At 35.1% G+C, this 21497-nt stretch overlaps 2 protein-coding genes across 2 annotated transcripts in view; one reads left to right on the forward strand and one right to left on the reverse strand.

Annotated features, from left to right (window-relative positions):
* Positions 1–20040, forward strand: part of KMO (kynurenine 3-monooxygenase) — a 54935-nt gene extending 34895 nt beyond the window's left edge. Inside the window, 9 exon segments of the mRNA XM_067729469.1 lie at positions 2817–2888; positions 3812–3933; positions 5493–5640; positions 13445–13502; positions 15705–15787; positions 17009–17110; positions 17201–17260; positions 18765–18902; positions 18905–20040. Of these exon segments, the coding sequence (XP_067585570.1) occupies positions 2817–2888; positions 3812–3933; positions 5493–5640; positions 13445–13502; positions 15705–15787; positions 17009–17110; positions 17201–17260; positions 18765–18902; positions 18905–18967 (846 nt within the window). The 3' untranslated portion in view covers positions 18968–20040.
* An 878-nt stretch (positions 20041–20918) lies between these two features.
* The window catches only part of OPN3 (opsin 3), a 58018-nt gene continuing 57439 nt past the window's right edge, over positions 20919–21497 (reverse strand). The window contains 1 exon segment of the mRNA XM_067711175.1: positions 20919–21179. Coding sequence (XP_067567276.1) covers positions 20919–21179 — 261 coding nt within the window.

The following is a 21497-nucleotide window of genomic DNA, read 5'->3' on the forward strand; positions in this document are numbered from 1 at the left end:
CTTTCTTTTCTTCTTTCTACAACTCTCCTCCTCCCCCTGCCCCGTATTAGTATAGAAGCATATTCTAGTGCAGTTGTTCTCATAGCATATCTTGATCAAGGCCACAAGTATTTTGTAATTAATAATAAATTGGAATGTACAGGTATCTCTTTAATAATATCACTCTCACTCCCTTACCTTTTGATATGTTTTCTTGAATGGAAGAAAGGAGAGGAATTACAACTACCTTATTGGAAACACACAGGGGATTTGTCTTACACAATAATATCATTTTTCTATTATCTCTTGGGAGAAAAAAATTGGGTTGGGAATCAACTATGTATACTGACAATCCAGAGTTCTTATACTCATGATTAAATGCAAAAGTTATTAAATAAAGTGAACAGCAAGTTGTTTCAAAGAGATTTGCATTGCATGTTTCTCATTCCCTCCTTCCCATGTTAAACCGTATGTGGCCGGAGGGAAATATGTAGTATGTATATTGTGTATTGTCATAAACAAATAAATGTAGGAATTTAATAAGGAAAATTAAAACACCAACAGAAGCAATGAGGATCTTGGCTTATCAGTAATGAAAAGTAAACAGCATTAGTTAAATACTTGATTTGCATATAAAACATATATTTTTAAGGTACTGATTTAATCTATACTATTTGAAATTCAGACATCTATGAAATAGTTTGTCAGTTTGGGATAGTGGTATTATATACCACTTATATACTAAACTATCAGCCAGTCAAATCCATATTTTAACATTTCGTTGTCTTTCTATTTCTTCCTCCTGGTTAAACATGGATTTACTAATTCTTCAATGATATTTTATGGTCTTCAGGTGGGTCATATTCTAATGGCCCAGGATCTGATAATTCTGGATTATAGGATTCTGTTGAAAAATTGTCCCCAGTTTGAGTGGGATCATGCCTACTAGTGTAGATTTAAGATAGCCATTTATTTACAAGGTGTTCCTATTTAATAGTAATGATTGGTGGTTTATAGAAAGTTTTTACTCTTTTAAGAAATGCTGTTTTGACATAGTAATGTGACCAGACATGGGAATATTTTGACATGGCCCAAAAACAATTCTATGAAACTTTTTCTCCACTTCTTTCTTTCTGCCTTCCTTTCTTTTCTTTTTCCTTTTCTTCCTTCCTTTTTTCTTTTTCTAATGTAGCAGACATTTTCACTCCATCTCTGACAGGTGGAGTAGGAGGGAGAGATTGGATGAGTGACAGAGTTGGGTGAATATTAAGGGAGTGCTTTTGGGAATTATGTGGGAGCTTATCTTAAAGCTGTTTTTGCACAGCAAGCAAACTGTCTTGCTTAGACTTTATGTGTGGAGGGACTTGTAGTAAGAAGACCCATGGGAATTATGACAAATCTGACCTTGGGACCGCTGTTGCATAAGGATATCTATTGAGAGCGTGACTTGGAATAAAGAACCTGAAAATTTAAAGAGTTGTTTTCTAGGGTCATGAAATATGTATGAATATCAAAATGTTTTTGGTATCATATTTGCTTTATCAACACCATGCAGAATAGGTCAAAAGATAGCAAGAGGGAAGCAAGGAGGCTCACCTCATCCAGGCTGGTGTCCTATTACCAGTAAGGCACCATGCTCATTTGTTCCCCCTCCACGTTGCTCAGCGTGCTCACCCTCACCAGCAGCCACTGTCCTTCACTGCTATCTAATCTACCAATCCCTTGTTTCAGCCATCCCAGACCCACAATCCTCTTACCCGACCAGTTTTTATTTCCTAAACTTCTACCTAGGCACCAAATCATTTTTTCTCTCTACCACTTGAGTTGTTGTTAAAGAGAAGTTTTTGGGAGCTTTTCATATGTATATATCTTGCCTATTCAACTGCTTTGTGAGATCTTTGGTGTCAAAGTGTTATTCACTTATTCATCTCTTTGTCTGTGTATTGGGTTTTCTTTGGGGCTCTGGGGTTAAAAAAGCCGGGAAGAAGCAGTTTCATCTCCTAAGACACAAATAACTATAAAAAAGTGTGAAAATGTTAGCTAGGAGACTAAGATGTACTTTCTGTCATCTTTTTACTACCATAAGACATATACATGGTAGGTGCTCTCTAAACATTTATAGAAAATAATACAAACTTAAAATAGTTGGGAAATGGATGGCATATTCTTATATATGTAATACCCCTGGGAACCTCAGTGGTTTGGGTCACTTGGGTCTTTGGGTCAATTCATGTGCCCAAGCCATACATACCTACTCAGGTGGCTATTGCCCTGTAGTGGCTTTGCTAAAGAGGGAGCATTTCTCTCTATTATTTATGTTGTAGTAAACAAGCAATAAGAGGCTTGTTTGTAAAATTTTGTTTTGTCCATGAAATTTAAACTTAGGATCTTTCTGTTTATACAAATAAGTACCCAAATAAGGTAAAAAATAAAGTAGAAAAATATTACGCATATATACACACATCCACAGCTTATGTGTGTATATAATATACATTTTATATATGTATGTATACATATTTGTGTATGTGTATATATGTGCGTGTGTCCGAAATAGAGGAGAGAGAGAAAATGAATATCTTACAGCATGTTCTCAAATCTTCAATTATACATGGTATCAAAAACTCACCTAAGCCTGAGTTTATAAAGACAGAACACAAAGTCTTTTCTAAGAAAACTTCTGCTTTACATAGCAATGGATGTGCACATCACCATGCATATGACACTGATTTAAATTGCTGTGGAAACAATTATAACATAAACAGAATCATCGTGTTTAATTTGTTAATGCAGATGTGCTACATTAATGCACTAATTATATATTCCTTTTTTCCCTGCAGTATGCCATGGAACCTAATTATCTACATATTTGGCCTAGAGATACCTTTATGATGATTGCACTTCCTAACATGGTAGTGTAAAATTTCTTATCAACTGTAATTTTGCATATATAATTAATGTTTTTCGTTACTTACTTTTATACTCTGTATGCATGAATGTAATCAACTTCATCATTGTTTAGTCTATTTAGTGATTATATCTGAAACTCTGGGGATACTGAGGAAAAACCTGAAGGAATCCAAACTATTTACTTTGGAGAGGATATTTAACATATATGAATGACTAATGGGGGTTTATGTGTGGTGGTACCTGACTGCCATCTTCCCCAAGACAACACAGGAAGAAATGGTCCCGAAATAAAGCCAAAGAGATTTAGGTTATATATTAGGAAGTATTTTTCATCCTTTAATATCTGTAGGACAACATTGGAAAAATCATTATCTCAAAAGAGCATGGCTGTTCTTTCATTAGAAAGAAACTTTTTTGCTATGTTAATATATAATATATACATATATATAGTTATTATTATCTATATTATCTATATAGATAATATAGACAGATATACCTATTGATATTTCTCTGGTTGGTCTTTTACTTTCTTTTTTTTTTTCTTCACTTATTAACAGTCCTAGGGTCTAATGCCTTAATATCATAACATCTTAAATGGAACAACAATAAAGAAAAAAAGAGGAGAAATCAAATCCAACCAACCTATTAATAATCTAAGAAGTGTAATGTTTGCTTGGTGAAAATATCTTGAGTTTACAGTATAAAATTCTCCTGATAACCAAGAAGCTGGGGAGCACCTTGGGACTTGACGGAGCTTTTCCTTGGGAGTGAGGGAAGAAAGAGAGGCTGCCTTTCCTGTCTGCTTGGACATTCTTCCCAGAGGCCCCTGAGCCACAGCAAGCGGTCTGTGATTTAGGCGTCTGCCTTAGTGCCAGCATTGCCTGGCCCCCTGATCTCTCTCACACTGTTCCTCTTCTTCTCACAGAACAAATCTTTCACGTGTACTTTGTTCATGCCCTTTGAAGAGTTTGAGAAACTGCAAACTAGTAGTGATGTGCTGAATTTCTTCCAGAAGTACTTTCCGGATTCTATCCCTCTAATTGGAAAGTAAGTCTCAAGATGTGCAATTGTGCCTTTTGCCCCACTGGTTTGAGTTATTCAAAGTTCAAATAAAGGCTAATGCACTTATTTCCGTTTTTGTTAAGCATGACTAATCATGCAGTGACCTGGACAGGAAGCCTAGATTACAGCAAAAGTCCAAGAAGATCTTGTGCTGTGAACAGGAATTCTGAAAAAATCCAGGCCAGGCCAGTTTCCCTGGGAAAGACAAATCACCAATGTCCCTGGACCTTCTATGTACCCTGAGCAGGCGCTCAGTCCCCTTAGGGCTTGTCTGTGCTTCCTTCTGCTGGTGGGAACACAAATCTATATCAAGGCAGAAATAGCTGGCAACCTCAAGTCTCAAGTCCACCAGTTGCTAGCTGTATAAGCTTTCCTATGTCTCACGCCCCTCACAGTAAAATGGTGATAATAGTAATACCTGCACCAAAGGGTTTTTGTGAGGAGTAAAGGGGATCATGCCTATAAATCATTCAGCACAGGGCCAGGCACATATAAAGTTCCCCCAAATTGATAGCTAATTGTATTAGCTGTCTGGATTATCAGTCTCAGCTCCTCTAGCCCATATCAACTTCCCCTTCATATGGACCTTGTCATTTGGTCTCACTCAGTGCCTCTCTCCCACTGTCACTCCGTCCTGGAATCCAGCTCACTTTCTATCTCCAGCGATGTCTTCATGGAGGCAGCACAATACTGCAGAAAGAGCAAGATTTTAATACTGCTCTTGTCCCTGACTTCCCTGAGTCTCAGATTTTTCATCATTAAAATAGACATCAGGTTACCTAACTTTTAGGGCTATTTTGAAAATTGAATGAGCTAATTATGTAAAAGGGATAGCCCACTGCCCACCCATAGCAAATCTATTAAAAATTGTCAGTTCTCATCCTTTCCTGCAGAAAAATTCAATTGCCTGTGTTGGCTTCTTCTCTGACTTTGAAGGGAAATCTCTGCACACCAAAATTTAGCCCTTAGCTACTTCAGAACTTGTTCTGTGGCTCTTTCTTGCCTCTCCAACTAGATTTAAGATCCTCTAGTGTATGTACTACTTCTCTACCTATAGCTTCCACAAAACCTCTGTAGATGCTTGAACAGATACTAGCTTGATTACAGTTGTTCATTTCCAAATACACATGGATTCACATTAACTTAATTTTGGTTTGTTGTGTGCTAATCAAATGCACAACTGCATCTCAAGTTTCTCCAAGGAAACCTAAAGCATTCCAACGTAGTTGAAAATTTTGTGATCTGTGTGCTTGATAATAAAATTTTCATGACATATAACACAGATAAATTTCAAGTTATTCAAATGCAGCTAAACTTGTTCTTTTTGGATGTGATTAAAACTGTTGCAAATTAAGAATATAAATAGAACAGTGGAATTTGGGAACTAGAAGAAACTTCAGTTCTCCCTCTCCTGTTTTCTTCCTGGCATTCTCATGTACTTTTCAATGAAATATTATGTTAACAAAGCCAGTAAATCTGAAAGAATTACACAATATTTAATACCCAGCTTAACATTTTTACATTTTTATTCTTTTCCTCTAAAGGCAAACCCTGGCACAAGATTTCTTTCTGTTGCCCGCCCAGCCCATGATATCTGTTAAGTGCTCTTCTTTTCACTTTAAATCACACTGTGTGTTGATGGGAGATGCAGCTCATGCCATAGTGCCCTTTTTTGGGCAGGGAATGAATGCGGTAAGTTCTTTTTCTGTAGGTAAGTCCCTTAAATTTCTCTGGGTCAGTCTCAACTAAAAAGTCTTAAATAAAAAATATGCTTAAAACTATCCTCACATAATCTCTGAGAAAACAGTCAACTCAAAAACCATACCAGCTATTTAACTAGATTGATCTCTAAATATAGTCAACTCTTGGATTACTTGATGCAGTAATTTACTGTATAAAAAAGCATAAGATAGTTTTCTGTTCAGTTAGAAAATGTATTGATGACTTGAAATTTGGAAACTTGACTATCAGCAATTCAAGACTTAACTTTTAAAGTGTATTTTTTCTAGAGATTATAATGTTAGTATCAAAAAAGAAAAATATCCCAAATTATCTTTTTTTTTCCCTCTGCTTTTTCATTCCAAAAGAAAAGAAAACACAATTGATAGAGTTAAATAAAATGATGAAACAGACTAGATGTTGAATACTAGCTGCTTTCATGGAAATTTTACCATTCTGGCTAAAAAATATTTCAGAAAATGAATAGTGTTCAAATATTGAACATTAATTTTAAGGAATTCTAAAATAATTGTCTAGACAAACAATTATTTTATGTGCATGTGTGTTTGATTACTATTAGTTTTATAACCATAGTCTTATATTGTTTTGGTGAATGGGATATAGTCCAAGAATAAAGAGCTTATGAATCTAATCAATTATATTTTGAGCAAAGTAGTCAAAAACATTTTGTTTTACAAAAACATAACAAGAGAGGTGGGATCAAGTTGGCAGAGTGGGAGGACCCTGAGTTCACCTCCTCCCACGAACACATCAAAACTACAGCTACACATAGAGAAACTCACTGTGAACAACCTGAAGACTAGCAGAATAGCTCTTCTACAACCAAGGCTGTAAAGAAAGAACCACATGGAGTCTGGTAGGAGGGGAGGAGAATTGATCTAGTCAAGACACACACCCCTAGTGTGTGACCCAGAAGAGGAAGGGGCTATCACAGATTTGGGGATCCTCCCTGGGGAGCGAGGAGTTTGAGCCACATATTAGACACCCCAGGTCTGGGGTTCAAGGCCAGGAAAATGAGACTCCTTAGCTGTTTTGAAAACCAGTGTGGCTTACTAGGGGGCAGTAAGAAACTGATACTCTGCTCCTGAAGAGCATGTACACAGACTTGCTTGCTCCCAATCCCAGCATGGAGGCAGCAGACTGACAACTGCTGGTTGCTCTGGATGGCCTGCCAGGGCTGCCCCAGTGTACCCCACAACCTGCACTGGGCTCCTGCTCCAGCACCTCCTACTCTGGTGCTGTTCCCCACTAAGGTGGAGGCTGCTATTGCTAATAAGCATGCACACACCAGGGAAGAAATGCAACCAGCTCAGCAGTGTGGCTCCAACCCCTCCAGCCCCCACCCTGCCTCTAACCAAGGTGTGTACACATGGGCAAAAAGCAGAACCAGTTTAGAAGTGTGGCTCCAAGCCCTCAGGAACCTGGCCATGCCCCCAACCAAGGCAGAGATTGTCATCACACTCAGCAGAAACCCACCACCCTTGGGGCTTCTACTCCAGGCCCTGGGAGCCTCAAACCCTACCCCATAGGGCAGTGACTGCCACTGAGTCTAGGAGAAGCCCTGGCTGCAACTGGATCTGGCTCTAGCCCCTCTGAATCCAGCCCTATTTCCCACCAAAGTGGTGGCTGCCAGCATACCCTAGGGGAAAGTGTGGCCCATGCTCACTTCAGATGCAGCTCTCCCACCAAAGCCAGTGGGCATGTGCAGACTGAATAGGACATCATAGGACATGCCTTCAAGACCAGGACAGGTAACTTTCACGTAATTTCATAGAGACAAACATAGAAAGTTAAACAAAATGAGAAAATGGAGGAATATGTTTCAAACAAAAGAACAAAGTAAAACCCTTGAAAAATACCCTAATGAAATAGAGATAAATAATTAACTTAATAAAGGGTTAGAAGCGATGGTCATAAAGATGCTCACCAAACTTGGGAGTAGAGTGAAAGCACTCATTGAAAACTTCAACAGAGATTTAGAAAATATAAGAAAAAACCAATCAGAGCTAAAGAATATAATAACTGAAATGAAAAATACACTAGGGGGATTCAACAGCAGATTAGGTGATATAGAAGAATGCATATGTGATCTGAAAGAAGGAATAGTGGAAATCACAAAATCAGAACAGCAAAAAGAAAAACAAATTCTTAAAAATGAGACCTCTGAGACAATCAAACATACTAACATTCACATTATAGGGGTCTCAGAATAAGAAGAGAGAGAAAGAGGTAGAAAATGTATTTGATGAAATTGTGGCTGAAAACTTACCTAACCTGAAGAAGGAAACAGATATCCAGGTACAGGAAACAAAAAGAGTTCCAAACAAGATGAACCCCAAAATACCCACACCAAGACAATGAAAATGGCAAAATTAAAGAAAGAATTTTAAAGGCAGCAAGAACAAAACAAAGAATCACAAACAAGGGAACGCCCACAGGCAATAATATTAGCTGATTTTTCAGTAGCAGCTTTGCAGGCCAGAAGGGAATGGAATGATATGTTTAAAGTGCTGAAAGGAAAAAACCTACAACTAAGAATACTTTACCCAGCAAGGTTATTGTTCAGAATTGAAGGAGAGATAGTTTCCCAGACAAGCAAAAAGTAAAAGAGTTTATCATTACTAAATCGACCTTACAAGAAATGTTAAAGTGTCTTCTTTAAGTAAAAAGGAAAAGGCTGTAACAAGAAATAAGAAAAATAAGAAGGGAAAAATCCCACTGGTAAAGGCAAATATATGGTAAGAGCTGTGGATCAACCACTTAAATAAGCTAGAACAAAGGTTAAAAGACAAAAACTGTAAAATCAAGTATAATTACAATAAACAGTTAAAGGATAGGCCTGAAAATGTAAAATATGACATAAAAAACACAAACCATGGGGGAGGAGTAAAAAAAGTAGGTCTTTTAGAATGTTTTTGAACTTAAATGTCTATCAGTTTAAAACAAGTAGGTATAGTTTAGGTCAACATATATGAACTCCATGGTAACCACAAATCAAAAACCTAGAATAGATACACAAAAATTAGAGACATAGGAACACAAACATAACACTAAAGAAAATCATCAAACCACAAAGGAAGAGACTAAAAGAAAAAGAACAAAGAAGAACTACCAGAAAAAAAATAATAAAATGGCAATAAGTACATACCTATTAATAACCACATTAAATGTCATTGGATTAAATGCTCCAGTCAAAAGACATAGGGTGGCTGATTGGATTAAAAAATAAGATCCATCTCTCTGCTGCCTACAAGAGACTCACTTCAGAGCTAAAGACACACACACAGATTGAAAGTGAGGGGATGGAAAAAGATATTCCATGCAAATAGAAACAAAAGGAAAGCTGGGTAGCAATACTCATATCAGACAAATTAAATTTTAAAACAAAGTCTATAATAAAAGAAAAAGAAGGACATTATATAATGATAAAGGGGTCAATACAGGAAAAGGATATAAAAACTGTAAACATATATGCATCGAATATAGGAGTACTTAAATATATAAAGTGAATATTGACAGACATAAAGGGAGAAATTGACAGTAATACAATAATAGTAGAGGACTTTAACACTCTATTTGCCTTAATGGATAAATCATCCAGACAGAAAATCTAAAAGGAAACAGTGGCCTTAAATGACACATTAGGCCAGGTGGACTTAATTGTTATTTACAGGATGGCAAAAGCAGTTTTAAAAGGGAAGTTTATAGCATTTCAGGCCTACCTCAAGAAAATAGAAAAGTCTCAAGTAAACAACCTATCTTATCTGAAGAAATTAGAAAAAGAAGAAAAAACAAAGCCCAAAGTCAGCAGAAGGAAGGAAATAATAAAGATCAGAGTGGAAATAAATAAAATAGAGAACCCCCTCAAAAAAAAAAAATAGAAAAGGTCAATGAAATCAAGGGCTGGTTTTTTAAAAAGATAAACAAAAAACAGATAAACCTTTACCCAAGCTCACTAAGAAAAAAAAGAGAGAGGATCCAAATAAACAAAATAATAAATGAAAGAGGAGAAGATATAACCATTATCACAGAAACACAAACAATCATAGGAGAATACTATGAATATGCCAACAAACTGACAACCTGAGAGAAACAGATAGATTTCTAGAAACATACAATCTTCCAAGACTGAATCAGGAGGAAATAGATAATCTGAACTGACTGATTATTAGTACTGAAACTAAGTTAATAATCAAAAACACTCAACAAACAAAACCAGGACTAAGAAATTCCCAGATGAATTCTGCCAAACATTTTCCAAAAATTGAAGAGGAGGGAACACTCCCAAATTCATTCTGAGTTCAGCATTACCCTGATACCAACATATACAAAGACACTACAAAAAATAAAAGAATATTACAGACCAATTTTTCTGATGAATATAGATATAAAAATTCTCAACAAAATATTAGCAAATAAATTTAACAATAAATTAAAAGAATCATAAACTATGATAAACTGGGATTAATCCCTGCAGTACAAGTATGGTTCAATATCTGCAAATCAACCAGTGTGATAAATCACATTATCAAAACAAAAGATAAAAATCACATGACCATCTCAATAGATGTAGAAAAGGCATTTGACAAAATTCAACATCCATTCTGATAAAAACTCTGAACAAAGTTTGTACAGAGGGGACATATCTCAACATAATAAAGGTCATTTATGACAAACCCACAGATAACATCATACTCAGCAGTGAAAAGCTGAAAGCTTTTTCTCTAAGATCAGGAACAAGATAAGGATGTCCACTCTCACCATTTCTATTTAATATAGTACTGGAGGTCCTAGTCATAGCAATCAGACAAGTAAAAGAGGTAAAAGCCATCCAAATTGGAAAGGAAGAAGTAAAACTGTCACTATTTGCTGATGACGTATTATATATAGAAAATCCTAAAGTCTTCACCAAAAAAATATTAGAACTAATAAATGAATTCAGTAAAGTGGCAGGATACAAGATTAATATACAGAAACCTGTTGCTTTTCTATGCACTAATAATGAACTATTAGAAAGTGAAAGCAAGAAAACAATATTAGAATTGCACCAAAAATAATAAAACACATAGAAATAAATTTAACCAAGGAGGTGAAAGACTTATACTCTGAAAACTATAAGACATTGATAAAGATAATTAAAGATGATAAAAATAAATGGAAAGATATCCTGTATTCATAGATTGGAAGGATTAATATTGTTAAAATGTCCATACTACCCAAAGCAATCTACAAACTTAATGCAATTCTTATCAAAATATTCACGACAGTTTTCACAGAACTAGAAAAAAATCCTAAAATTTGTAAGGAACTACAAAAGACCCTCAGTAGACAAAGCAATCTTGAGAAAAGAGAACAAAGCTGGAGGTATCATGGACCCTAAATTCAGACTATGCTACAAAGTTATAATCATCAAAACAGTATGGTAATGACACAAAAACAGACACATAGGTCAATGGAACAGCGAGCCCAGAAATAAACCCATGCAGATATGGTCAGTTAATCTACAGCAAAGGAGGCAAAAATATACAATGGGGAAAAGACAGTCTCTTCAATAAGTGGTGTTGGGAAAACTGGACAGCTACATGTAAAAGAATGAAATTAGAATATTTTCTCCTATTATACCCAAAAATACACTCAAAATGGATTAAAGATTTAAGTGTAGGATATGAAACCATAAAACTATTAGAAGAAAAGAAATGCTTTCACATAGGTCTTAGTAATACTTTTTTGGATCTGTCTCCTCAAGCAAAAGAAACAAAAGCAAAACAAACAAGTGAAACCTAATCAAACTTAAAAGTTTTGCACAGTGTAGGAAACCATCAACAAAAGGAAAAGGCAACCTACTGAATGGGAGATCTTTGCAAATGTAATGTCTGATAAGGGGTTAATATCAAAAATATATAAAAACTCATGGAACTCAATGTCAAGAAAACAAACAACCCAATTTAAAAAATGGGCAGAAGACCTGAATAGGCATTTTTCCAAAGAAGACATACAGATGGCCAACAGGCATATGAAAAGATGCTCAACATCACTAATCATCAAGGAAGTACAAATCAAAACCACCGTGAGATATCATCTCATAGTTGTCAGAATGGCTATCATCAAAAAGACAACAAAGAACAAGTGTTGTCAAGGATGTGGAGAAAAGGGAATTCTAGTAGTGTTGGTGGGAATGTAAATTGGTTCAGCCACTAAGGAAAACAGTATGGAGGTTCCTCAAAAAATTAAAAATAGAACTACCATATGGTCCAGAAATTCCACTCATGGTATGTATCCAAAGAAAATTAAAATGCTAATTTGAAAAGATATATACACCCCATGTTCATATCAGCATTATTTACAATAGCCAAGATATGGAAGCAACCTAACTGTCCATTAACAATGGATGGATAAAGAAGTGCTATGTATATACAACAGAATATTACTCAACCATAAAAAAGAACAAAATTTTGCCATTTGCAACAACGTGGATGGACCTGGATGGTATTATGGTTAGTGAAATAAGTCAGACAAAGAAAGACAAATACTGTACGTTTTCACTTATATGTGGAATCTAAAAAATAAAGCAGATGAACGAATATAACAAAGCAGAAACAGACTCACAGATATAGAGAACAAACTAGTGGTTACCAGTGGGTAGAAGGGTAGGGGGAGGGGCAAGATAGAGGAAGGGGATTAAGAGGTACAAACTATGAGGCATAAAATAAATAAGATGCAAGGATGTAATATACAGCACAGAATATATAGCCTATATTTTATAATACCTTTATATGGACTATAATCTATAAAAATATCAAATCACTATGTTGTATACCTGAAATAAATATAATATGGTAAGTCAACCGTACTTAAATTTTTAAAAAAGTAAGGAAACATCAATTTTAGTATAGTGGATAATTAGAACTCCCTGGTTCAAAGTCTGGCTTCATGATTTATTAGAATATGTTCTCATGCAACTAACTTATTTCTACTTCCTTATCTGTAAAATTCGGATTTTAATATACCTATCTCATAGGAATTCTCCAGGAATAAATGAATTAATTAAATAAAGAATTTAAGAGTGTTATCTCATCTCTATATGGTATCTCTCATTTCTAAATTCCTATAGCATTAACAGCCTATATAATTGACAAATTTATTTGCTTCAGGTATGATATGTATAATTGATATAGAAATATTTTATTTCTTAACCTTTACATATTTTTATATTGTCTTAAAACCATAGTTTGAATTCCTAGGATGCAGGGAAACATAGCTTTTTATTTTCTTCTCCCTACTTCATTTAGCATAGTACCTTACTAATTTTGTAGATTTGTTGATTGAAAATTTGCTTTAATCTTGGCTTATAGAAAGTAAGTTAATATGAAAGTTCTATCCTGTCATTAAATTGCTCTAAATGTGAATCTTAAAGCCCTGAATAGTTTAAATATTATTCTAATGCTCATGGTAGAACAATATAATTATTTTTGCTTCTTGAAGAAGCAAAGGAATTGTCAAAATTACAAGTAATTTAAAACTTTGATCATATTCTAAATTATATATGTATATATATATGAGTAAATCGGGCAAAGATAAAGCCATCAAACATACAGTCAATTGTCTTTTTAATCAGAATTCAATGCTAAGTGTGATTATTTGGCTGTTATGTGCTGGTTGAGAGTAAACATTCTGTGAATTATACTCACCAATGAAAAGTCTATTCAAAATTGCTAAGAAGTATTTATTATTTACAGTTTATTTTTTCTTGTTTTAGGGATTTGAAGACTGCTTGGTATTTGATGAATTAATGGATAAATTCAATAACGACCTTAGTAAGTAAAATTTCTCAACTGGACACGAACTAGCCTTGCTGATTAATTGTACACCTATTTCTGATCCTGGAAGATTACAAACCATGATACATATTTCCTGTTCAGGATTATAATTTTTTCTATTAACAGTCTATGCCACTGTTGTTGCCCATATCAGACAAGGAACACCCAGAGAGGAAAAAATAGTTTCTTTTAAGTTTTACATGGAGGTCTATGCATCGATCAATACAAAGATAAAAGTTCCGAGCACCAAAGTTTGGCAGAGATATACTCCTTTCCCTCCCTCTCAGCCTAGTTAACCTCCATGCCTATAATCCCTACAGCATGCCCTCAGAAACACTTTTAGAAGCTCCAGAATTTTCTTGCTTTTTGCCTTATCAAAGGTTGCATCTGATACTTCCATTTGCCTTTTGATTAAAATTAATTCCAGAAATATATTAATTTTACAAGTATTGAAGTTTTAAACTTTATGTATAATTCTGAAAGTAAGTTAAATTAAACGTACATAATTTTCACCTGTAAAAGAAATTGCAGATAATAGCCTGAGAACTGGATAACTTTTATTGCTTCTCAGCATTACATGTCCTCAAAGGTCACCTCTGAATTTAAACCTGTTTCAGGTAAGGGATAGACTTAGAGAACCAGCTTTGAATCTACACCCAGATTCCAGTCTTGACTTGCTGACTTATTAGCCCTTTGACCTTGAACAAGTCACTTTATCTTTTTAAAGTCTCAGATTTTTTTTCCCATCAATAAAATGGGGATAATACTACTTCAGAGAGTTGTGAAGTTTAAATCAAATGATTTGTGGAAAGCTTTTTTTAAAAAAAGCCTAACCCACGGATTACAAACTAGTGGCTGCCAGTGGGTAAAAGGGTAGGGGGAGGGGCAAGATAGAGGAAGGGGATTAAGAGTTACAAACTATGAGGTATAAAATAAATAAGCTACAAGGATATATTGTACAACACAGGGAATATAGCCAATATTTTATAATAACTATAAATGGAGTATAACCTTTAAAAATTGTGAATTACTATGTTGTACACCCATAACTCATATAATATTGTACATCAACTATACATCAAGAAAAAAAAAGAAAAAAAAAAGCCTGGAACAAAGTAAGTTCACAGTGAAAATTTTTTTTATAGTGTTATAGGGAGTCAGTGAACACTGTGCTGTCTGAATCTGAAAAGATTATAGATTCCAGGGTAAATTTCTTCTGGTTTTCTTCCTTTCTTTCCCAGTTATCTCACTCAGATGCTCAGGATCCAGAAGTATTTTGTTTCCTCCCTTCTTAGCCCTTGTGTGATTGGTTAGCATGTAATGACAATGGTGGAGACAGACGGAGGGCTCATGTAACAGAACATACTGTCAATACTGGTTTTAGTTACAAGAGAATGAAGATAGAACAAAAATTATCACAATAATAACTAACGTCACTGAACATGTAATATGTGTTGGGTATCTTGCTGATTTTTATCACATTATCTCATGAAAAACATGGGGCATAGGTACTATTCTTGTCTCTATTTTACAACTGAGGAAATTTAAGCTTAGAGATGGTTAAGTAACTTGCCCAAAGTCAAGTAGCTAGAAGTAGTGAAGCTGGGACTTGCACCCATGTTCTCTGACTTCAGAAATGGCTTCCTCAGAACTAGAGTTGTTTGGCCCTGTGAAGTTATATTAGTTAGTTATTAATTTATCAAATATTTATTCAGTGTTTACCATATACCAGGTTAAGTTTTCAAACATGAATATAACATGAGTCCTGCCTCTGGGAGATAACAGAATAACAGGGTATGTTTAAGCTAATGAGGTGGCTTAGGTAAAATGAAACAAATGTATATGGGGTAGCAAAGAAGAACAAAAAGGAGAGTAGCAAATTCTAAGGATTTGGGGTCATTTACAGTCATTTATATGAACTGCTTTCCATTTGTGAAATAAAAATAATAATTCACTAATCTAGTATATATTATAACAACTTTATCATAAGTTTTATTAAATCATAGGTAATGGGAAATGCCCCTGTGTTATTGCTCAGTATTCATAGATTGTTGGTCATACAATCTTGTTGTCCAGAGTTTTAAAAGGTTAGTAGAGACCACTGATAGAGAATACACCATTTCATTTGAACTGTGTAGAGTCAAGCACATTGTTTACAGACTGTTTTGGAAAAGATATATTATTTAACTTGGTTTCTAGGTATGTGCCTTCCTGAATTCTCAAGATTAAGAATTCCAGATGACCATGCAATTTCAGACCTATCCATGTACAATTACATAGAGGCAAGTGAGAATGTTTGGTTCTATTCAATGAGATCATGCACTGACATTCTAATAAACATTCTTTGCTTTAATGTTTCTTTGATCCCCGTCTCATGCATGCTGCATAAGAATAGGTGCCAAGAGAAAACATACATACACACACACACACACACACACACACAGAGCATTCCTTACACATAGTTGAACTTTGACTATAAAGACAGTGATAATGACCCACACACATCACCTCCATTTACATTTCAGGGACATTTAGGAGGTAACAAAAAAGACAAAATGTCTGGTTTCAATATCTGATAATTCATAGGCTCAAGGCTTAGACATTTAGTAGAGGTACTAATATGCTATTTTAATGAAAAATTATTTTTGATATGAGTTAACATATTTGGAAAATTTAAGAGACATTAAATAACCTTTCCATTCTTAACATTATAAGCTGCAAACTTAAATTAGCACTGAAATCCTTTGGGGTTTTTTGCACTGAAAGAAATATGTAATACCAAAGAAATTCATAGTCAGTAGGTTACTACTCAGAAGAAAAACACAATTCCATTTTAAGCCAGTCACATGAAAAGCTCACAGTAAATGGTTGTGGTTATAGTTTTTAAATAATCAAATGAAAAAATTTACAAGATAAAAATTTTAAAAAGAGTATAGTTGTTTTCCATCTCTCCTGAAGACAGAAAGAAATAAAATAGACTTCAACTCAAGCAGAATTGTTTCATATGTGGTGAAGGAAGTTCTATAAGATACTGGAAGTCTCACTGATGTATTTTGCCTTGTCTTTGAAAACAAGACAACTACAATGTAATGTTTATCCTGAATATGGAGTATATCAAGACAGGCCTAGTTTTAAACAGATCTCTTCTTGCCATAAATAATGTTCCAGACTGACCAGGAAGTAACAGAAGTTAGTCAAGTCTTTGGGCTCACAGACTACTCACAGATCCATACAAACAGACTCTTACTGAAATAGAGTTGGCCCCCATGCAAAATAGAGTTCTCTAACAGGTTTTCCATAATTGCTCTACCTTTTCAAGTTATTGTTCTCTGACATTGACTGAAAAGGATTGGAAATGACTGAGAAGAATTGAAAATAAGAATTTATTTGACTACCTTCAGTCTGGCTTTGTGGTGAATGGGAATAAAGAGTGATAAAGTTGCAGAAAACAATTAAAGGTACTTTGTTCAAGGTATTCTTTGAGACTCCTTACATTATTGCAGATGCGAGCACACGTCAACTCAAGGTGGTTCCTCTTCCAAAAGAACATAGAGAGATTTCTTCATGCTATTATGCCATCTACCTTTATCCCTCTTTACACCATGGTAAGGTCTGGATTTAAGACTTTTCCTCATTTTAATCTTCTGTTTAGCCGTTAAAGAATACACAAGAATACTTTTTAAACTTTCTTACAGGTCACCTTTTCCAGAATAAGATACCATGAGGCAGTGCTGCGCTGGCATTGGCAAAAAAAGGTTGGAACAGATTACACTTATTTTTAATCTGATGTGTTGAATTTCACAGTGTTATGGTTATGTTTACCTCAGGCAAATATGGAAATAATGTGACAGACACTAGGTGTTTGCCTTTCAAATTAAAAAATGTCCTGGATACACAGGTGGCAGAATGCCTAATGAACAAAATTACAAAAAGAGGCAATCCCTGAGGAGAAGAAATTCAAAAAAGAAATTGATGCTAATATTTCTAAACTTTCTACTTTATTTTATCAATGTGACCTTTTATTTAGCAATTGACTTTTGCTTCATGCAATACTCCTATGGGTTTAATTTACAAAACTGGACAGAAGCAAATCACTTATAAAACACAGTCTAATTCCAGTGTAATGCTATTTCACATTAATTTTGGGCAGTTGACTCACAGATGCCATTAAATGGAGATTCAGATTCCTGATCTTCCACTGCGGAAACTTTACAACTTCACTCACTAAACAAATAGTATGTAAACATTGAGCTGGGCATGGTGATGAACATAAAGCAGCCCCTACTCTTTGCATAGCTCAGAGACTAGTGGGGGAAATGGACACCTGCAGTGAAGAGGCACTGCCCTGGTGGGGAATGGGCATGGGCATAGGGAGGGGGGCGTGGAGGTTGAAGAAACCTCTCACATGTTCAGAATGGGAATGGCAAGTATTTCAGTGGACCTGGAAGAAGCACATATGTGTGAAAATGGCTAGAGGTGGAGCTGGAACAGTAAGTAGGACCTGAAACATCTTGAATATTATTTTGAGGGAAACAGGAAGACAAAGGCAGCTCATAGTCTCAGGTGTGGATTTTAGAAAGATTTAGAGGCTAGATTGGAATGAATCAAGATTTATTCATACAGAGGTGAATAAAATAAGGTCCCTGCCTTCAAGGAACTAAAAGTCCAAAGGGGAAAGAGACAGTGACAGGCAGTTAGAATGCAGGACAATAAGTGCAGTGAAAGAGACCAGGATGATACGAGAATGCACGCAACCCAGACTAGACTGAACCTCAGCTCGTGCGGTTGATAGACTGTAGGTGGTGAAGGTGCATGTTTAAGTCTTTGAATGTGTGTCTTCCAAGTCACAGAGGCCAATGAACCCATCACTCTTCTCAGGGACACTTTGTGCAGGGTCTGAGCAATGACTGAATCATTTGTGGCTTCTTTCAAGACAGAGTTAACAGTTATTTTTTTTTTCAACTGTGAATTTTTTTTATGGCTGGACAAAGGTTAACTGTTAAGAATTCTTTATACAGACACATAGATTCAGGAGTTTCTGGGAAGAGAGAGAGGAGGGAGAAAGGGAGGCAGGAAGTTCCAAGTTCTTGACCTTGCCAGATATTTCAGGACTTCACCTAGTGGTCATGCAATTACGTCACTGTTTCAGTTTAAAGAACAAAGAGGAAATTGTATAAAACGTCATTTAAAAATGAAGTCTACTTGAAAGATTTTAATCACTGCACAAATAAAGTGAAATTTCTTGCTCTTTTTTTACAGGTGATAAACAAAGGACTCTTTTTCTTTGGAACACTGATAGCTGTCAGTGGTACTTACCTACTTATGCGTTCCAAGTCACTGAGACCCCTGGACTACTTGAGAAGACCATGGGACTGGGTCACTTACTTCCAGAATACAGGGCATGTCTCCCTGTAAACTCCCTGGAGTCACTAGAACAAATTCCCAATGTCATTAGAAAGTGATAAAAAGATCCTGAAGTAGCAAATATTAGATTTCTCTGTAACCAAAACAGGATTAAAATCATGTTTCCATCATCATATTTAATTCACTAATAGAAGATATTTATCAGCTTATAAATTCAATGTAGAATTTCTCTGTGAGCTCACTGAAATTATTGAAAAAATAACCCACCACTTTAAGTAAAACTCAGCTTCCCCACAGCACTATGCTTAGGTCAGATCATTCTAAATATAAAAGTGCAGTGACTAAGATCTCTTTCACGTCTCAAAAAGTAAGGCCCTAGAGACCTCAATGAAGTCACTGATCACCCTTTTCTTTAAAGGACATAATAGAAGTCATGATAGGATTGACTTAACATCTGGGACTAAAAGTTGCAATTTGCCTAATATATTAACTGCATTTTTCATTACCTGGATGGAACTTACCTAAGCACAGGGCTCAGATTTTCTTGCTAAAACTAGAAGTGTAAATGAGGGATTGGGGGGCTTTCGAGAGAGTTCAAAATGAATTGATTTTATTTCCCAGTCTTCAAAAGGCAATATTACCTTCTAAGGATTTTTTTAAAAGGCTATTAAAGCCACACTAAGTGAAGGATAGGAAGAGCTTTATTTATAAACTAAATATCTATATACATAAAAGAGTGGAAAGGAAACAAGGGGAGACAATTTTCATAGAAATATGAAGCCATATTTTATTCCATTTCAGAAGCAATTTACTAACATTCTTGAACTATATGCTACAAAACTAGCAACAAACTTGATGTTTAAATGTTCATTTAGTGAAACTTTTTTCTTGCTTCTTCCTTCTTCAATAGGCCAACTGAATCATTTAGAAGTCTTTCAAATGTGATTAATTATGAAGATGCAACACTAGTAGAACAGTCATGTAAGAAATAAAAATTAGGAAATAAAATGATTCACTTTCTTGCCTATATTGTCAAGGAAATTCTTGAGTCCTAATAATCCATGTTTAGACTAAATAATGACTCATGGAAAAATGGTCTCTTCACTAACACTGACCATTATTTATCCAGTGTATTGACTGAAGATCAATAAAGATTTTTATTTAATATTCACATTTTGTGAATACAGTTTTACACTTATTTTCATCCCTCTTCAAATGTAGGTTTGTTTGTTTTTTGCTGGAACTCCTTTTCTAAATCTCTCAATAGAATTCTTGGCAAAATTGTGGGAAATTACTAGAAGGAGGGGCTAAGCCTGCCATGTTCATATTTGAAATGAAATAGATGGAGATACCTATCTGCCATTAACATCAGCTTCACCATGTACATCATCTGCTAATGTATGATTACCAATAAACCTTGACCACCTTGACATTCTATTTTCTTTCCTGTGTTTCTTTTTAATGGTATCTTCTAGAGCTTGCTCAGTAGCATATTGGTCTGAAGCTCCTCTTTATCATATTATACATAGAGCAATAGTCTTTTGTTTCACATAAAGTTAAGGAATTGATTTTCTTTTTCATCCTAAGAATTGTCTCTTTGATAAATTTGATTGAGCAAACATTTGACATGACACTGAATAGGACCCAACACTACAGAAAATTAAAGATTTTCTAGCTATTTCACACAAGTGTATGAGACAAAGTTATTTTAAGAGCTAAGTATTTTTGAGAAATGTGTTATGTGCCTTGGAAAATACAGTCTTTTAAAAATATATATTTGAAGTGAAAACTTCCAATATGTTAGAAGTTGATGGTGCCTGATGCCCACCTTGTGCAAGTCGTTTTTCATTATACAAAGCACCCGTTGAATTAAAAGAATTTGTCTTGCTCAGTTACTCCTTGAGGCCAGAGAGCAATTCAGATTTCCTGTTGGACCACAAAAGTTCTATTGATATTACATAGAATGGGGATTCCAAAACAGTTCTTTTAATGGTAGTCTAAATGTGGTATCTGATTTAAAGCCCCATCTTTCATTACCATTATTCTTTCCTATAAAGGACAAACTTGGATTACATCGACCTATGACCCACTGGTTCTCTCACCGTCAACTGATAGTGATTCATCATTAGTGATGACAAAAATGATGGAAGAAGAGTTAAAAATCAGTTTTTTCTTTGGTCTGTCCCTATCTTTCTGTGGCATCACAATGAGTTGGATTTGCATTTCACTCCCAACTGCTGGTAGATCTTTAGCTGGTCACTGGCATCTCTGCAGTCGGAAACACAGGAGCTGCAAAAGGGCTCTTCGAAACTGGGCAGGGAGAAAATAAAGTTGAATATTAAGTAAAGGTTTGGATTGACATTCAAGAAAATTAGGTAAATTTAATTTGGGTTGTTCTTTTTTATTTGTTAGCTGACGTGGAGTTAGGTGGTAATGCTCAGATCTACTTAAGCCTGGAGTTTAATGTCTTTTATTTATTATAATTCTTATTAACTTTACCACATAGGTCTCTTTCAATACCTTATAATAGCCATAGATTCAAGTTGCATGAATCTTCCAAGCAGGCAGCTAGATGTGTTTCCTTAAGGGATTTTGAACATTAATTCATTCCATAAATATTCAATGAGC

The sequence above is a fragment of the Pseudorca crassidens genome, chromosome 2 (assembly GCF_039906515.1).
Source record: "Pseudorca crassidens isolate mPseCra1 chromosome 2, mPseCra1.hap1, whole genome shotgun sequence".
In the NCBI taxonomy this organism is placed as follows: domain Eukaryota; kingdom Metazoa; phylum Chordata; class Mammalia; order Artiodactyla; family Delphinidae; genus Pseudorca; species Pseudorca crassidens.